General features: G+C 37.1%; 1 protein-coding gene across 2 annotated transcripts; it reads left to right on the forward strand.

Annotated features, from left to right (window-relative positions):
• On the forward strand, window positions 1-3,878 carry LOC129315141 (uncharacterized). 2 transcript variants are annotated; one of them, XM_054958700.1, is made up of 3 exons: window positions 1-636; window positions 2,361-2,525; window positions 2,953-3,610. In XM_054958700.1, the coding sequence occupies exons 1-3, from the start codon at window positions 381-383 to the stop codon at window positions 2,988-2,990; spliced, it is 459 nt and encodes a 152-aa protein (XP_054814675.1). In that variant the 5' UTR covers window positions 1-380; the 3' UTR covers window positions 2,991-3,610. The 2 variants fall into 2 exon arrangements, with proteins under 2 accessions (XP_054814675.1, XP_054814676.1); XM_054958701.1 differs by lacking the exon at window positions 2,953-3,610 and adding an exon at window positions 3,620-3,878 and having other exon boundaries at window positions 5-636.
• The last annotated feature ends 350 nt before the right edge of the window (window positions 3,879-4,228 follow it).

The following is a 4,228-nucleotide window of genomic DNA, read 5'->3' on the forward strand; positions in this document are numbered from 1 at the left end:
TATGGTCACGCGCTGAGCCACTGGCTTTAGTGTTCACTAGACCTCAGATGCTTCTTAGGCTGAATCAGCTCCTGAACCCATGCCGGTCCATCCTGCCGCCGCCGCTTTCGCTGCCACCTAACGCTTCCCGTTCCGATTTGAGCTTCCCTACGGAATGGTGAACTGAAAACTTCAGCACGGGAAATCTTACCATCCGGCGATCCTATAGCCTAAGTCGCTTCACCGTCCTCGCCCTGTTTCCACCATACCTAGGTGTCGCAACCGCCAGCACCCGAAAATTTCTTTGTTGTGAATTTTTGTGGAGGCATAGAAATAGAGGATTCTAAACAATCCAATTAATCCATTCGTAATTTTTTTTTTTTGGTTTGTGTTGGTCAATTATGGAAGCGTCGGATCATCCATGCGATGCCGCTGGAGAAAATCAGAGTATTGCAACGGAGCCGTCTTCTTCTTCAACCTCTAAAGGCAACAATGATTCTGAAGCAAACTCCGATCCTATAGGGAATAGCTCTGACGTTGTGGCCAAAGGACTATCCACCATGCTCTCCACCATTATTAGGGATTTCGATTACAGAGCTCGAGAAACCTTTAAAAGTCAAGACCAACTTCATTTTGCGCTCGATCGTCTTACACAAGGTTACTTTCTGTTGCTCTTACGCGTCTTCTTTGTTTTATTGGTTTACAACTATGCCTCATGAGCTTGTATCATTGTTCACTGCTATTCATCAAACTGTCGAACGTTGTGTTAAATTTTGGCGAGAAACTTGTGAGATATCTATTATGAGGAAAATTGAAGTCAATGTATATGGTGGTAGTTGCAAGTTGAAGTCTTTTAATAACCTTTAGTCGTGTAAAAAGTGAAACCACAGTCCCCTTACTGTACATTAAGAATAAATTATGAGGCCTGAAATTTGACACTGTTTGATTATTTAATTGGGGAGCAGGGACGTTGGCTTAGATAGAAGAAATTTAGAGAGCAGAGTCTTGAGAATTTTTACTTTGGAGGTCAGTGTCGATTTTTGTAGTGCAACCAAGGTTTCTGACTGTCATAGGAATGCATTTTGAAGAAATCCTTAGTTGCTTTGGATTTGCCTTTCCCCATATCTTCGTTGAAGAAAATTTGTCTTTGACCTTAAAAGGAAACTATATCTATATGCAAATAATTCTAAGAACCAATCTAATGCAAAAGGTTTGCTTTTGTGTGTGTGCGCTTATTTTGCTTGCAGACAAATTGTCGAAGATTTAAAATTTGTTTTCCTCTATGAGGACTATAACTTTTTATTGAAATAAGTTAATCAAATAAACAAAAAGAATAAATTTCTTTCTTTCTTAGCGGGATTAGGAAGTTCTGCTGACAAATTATATGGTGTAGTTGGAAATGCGTTTACAAGCCTCCATGCTTGGATGGTGTTTCAATAAGTGGGAATATTGATTTGGGAAAACATCTTGAGTTTAACCCCTTTAGTTTACATAGTAAATTAGTAGATTTTAGTCCTTTTCGGTGGTATCAGAAAATGTTGATGAAAAATAGAATTGTCTGTTGGGGAAAATTCTGTAAGAGATGCGCTTAGTAGTCTTCAGGTTTGCAAAGTGATCTGAACCGGTAGAATAGAACATCTGCACACCCACTTGCTTCAAGACGGTGATCTTTTTGACTAAAAAAGAAAGACAGTGAACTCTGTTAAGGCACTAAGCTATATAGTCGTTTAGATGATATTGAAAGCCTTCTTCCTTGTCAATCTACTCTCCATGGAGTCTTATTCGCATGTTGATAGGTAACAGATTCTATGAAACTGTAGTAACTGAAAAGCACTGCTGAGTACAGAAAATAGGAAATAATTGTATGTCAACTTTTGGCTGCTTCAAGACTCCAACTGGTGTACTTTCTGCAATCCCAAAGTGTAGTGAGCAATCAGTAACTACAGTAGAGAAGAGTAAAAAGACCAAAGGAAAAGGATAAGCTATAACTCGAGCTTGCTAGGTGTCTCCCATAACCATCTCCAAAAATTCTTACCTCCTCTCCACCCTTCCATCCTTTGATTTCCTGGTAACAAACTCTGTCTAACTACCCCTTACTGGGTGCACACCTCGCCTGTTATCTGTCCTCCGTGTTTAATTTCATCATTTACTTGTTATTACATCTCTATGCCTTTTCTTCCTCTGCCGCACTTCTTTTCATGTACTATTGTAACTATTCTCGGATCAAATGTCAAAACTTGCTGGTCAAAAATCCTGCTTTCTTTCTAGTTGTCAACATCTGTCATTTAACATATGCTTAGACTTGTTTCTGTTCAATAATTGGCAATATATTAACATTCACAAGCCTCCAGTCTGCTGACATGTATGTTTTCTTTTGGCAGAACTTGATAAATTACTAGAAGATGCGCCTTTGCCATTCATAATGCAGCATGCTGCAAAGATTTCCAGTGTTAGGAAAAGAGTTTCATCTCTGAATTCTCTTCTAAAATCTATTCAAGGGAGAATTGATAATATAGACCGCATGCTATTTATTGGCACCACACAAGGTATATGTATATACGTCTTCATAGGCTTAATTTTGTCTCTATATGATAGTGAACAAGTGGTGGCAGTAGTACCATGTTCATTGTATGTAATGATCCTAATTTCCAAACATCTGCTCTCATTAAAGTCACTGCAGTTTCATTGCTTTGAGCAAAGTGCCTGATCAATTTCTGATGATTTAAAGGGCCTGATCAATTTTGTTAATGATGCTCTCCCTAGACGCTTTCAGATCTCATTACTTGTTACTGATTCCCATTCCAGCCTGGCAGAACTGTAAAATATGGCCCTTGGAAAACTTGTATTTTCTGCAGTATTTGGAATTACCAATTCTTCAGGATTCCATTAAGCTATGACCTACATTATAAGTTGGAGGGAGTTCCCTGACCACATCTCTTGTTTCCTTATACTTTTGCATTATTGAAATTAAAGGAAATTCTTGGAGTACGGGAGCCACATGCAGTGAGTAACCAACCAGGATTGATCACTTTATCTTGTCAGATAGCCCAGGAGCTTCTTGGCTGTTCTGGCTTGATATGGAACGCCTGTAAACTCTGCAGCTAGGACCACTGGAGATTTTGACGGTCATTATTGTTTTAGTGGCTATAATATGATTAAAACTAGGCTGCGAAGAACTGATTTACTGTTCCTTAAAGAAAAGCACCTTGAAGTGAATGGAATTCGACCAATAGACAAGTAGATATGTCCAAGAACGCGACCATATGATTTGGATTAGTTGTAACTCAACGAAACCAAAGGCTAGGCTAGGAAATGGTGTCTGTAGCATCATTATATAGGCGTTGGAGGTTGGTTTTAGAGACCTATGCCTGTGAAGATAACAGGAATGTCATACACGCCCAAGGATACAAGATATTTTTGTAATAAACAAATAAAGTGGTGATATTGTTTGGATTTACTGTTACATAGGAGATAACCTTTTTTGCAGTAGCATTGAATAGCATATTCCAATGCTTTGTAACCTAAGGACTCGTGTCTTCAAAATCCTTCTCTAGCATAGATCTAATTGATAATTTGTATACTTGACACATTTTTAATCCATAATCTAAATACTAATACTTTTCTATTTGTAATTCTACAGAGAAGCCAACCATTTAAGGTTCTGGATGAATTAACGTCACTGTCAGCAAAACTCACTTTCAAATTTCTTCGTCCCCATCTCTCCTGTGTCGTGTACCCTTGACACCCTGGAATGATTGCTTATGCTTCCGCTGGATGGAGAACGAGGCAAAGAAACTTAGGGCTTATTTGAAACTGTTTTTGTTTCATTGTTTTAAAAACTGGTATTTTATAGATTATGTTTGGAGAACAAAAATAATAATGAAAATAAGTGTTTTTTACATTTTTTTTATTTTTCAAAATAATAATCCTGAAATATTTAAAAGATGTTTTCATTTTTCTATTCTATAGAATAATATTTGATTTTTTTTTTCAGAAAACTTTTTAGAAGCACATTATCGATGATTTTTTTTTTGAAGGATATAAAATTGTTCCTAAAATATGTTGTCTAACAAGCCTTCACATTCTTGTTTGGATGCTTGAAATCACTTGGATTTCTGCATCCATATGCATATTGTATTTTAAGTTGCATTTTTATGTCCTAATCAATGCATTAAAATGCAAATTGTAAATCATAAACTGAATTGTGACATGATCAATGATAACTATAATCTACTCAAGGCAAGCAAGA

The sequence above is a fragment of the Prosopis cineraria genome, unplaced genomic scaffold (genome assembly GCF_029017545.1).
Source record: "Prosopis cineraria cultivar Desert tree isolate PC_DT_omini unplaced genomic scaffold, ASM2901754v1 PC7, whole genome shotgun sequence".
Lineage (NCBI taxonomy): Eukaryota > Viridiplantae > Streptophyta > Magnoliopsida > Fabales > Fabaceae > Prosopis > Prosopis cineraria.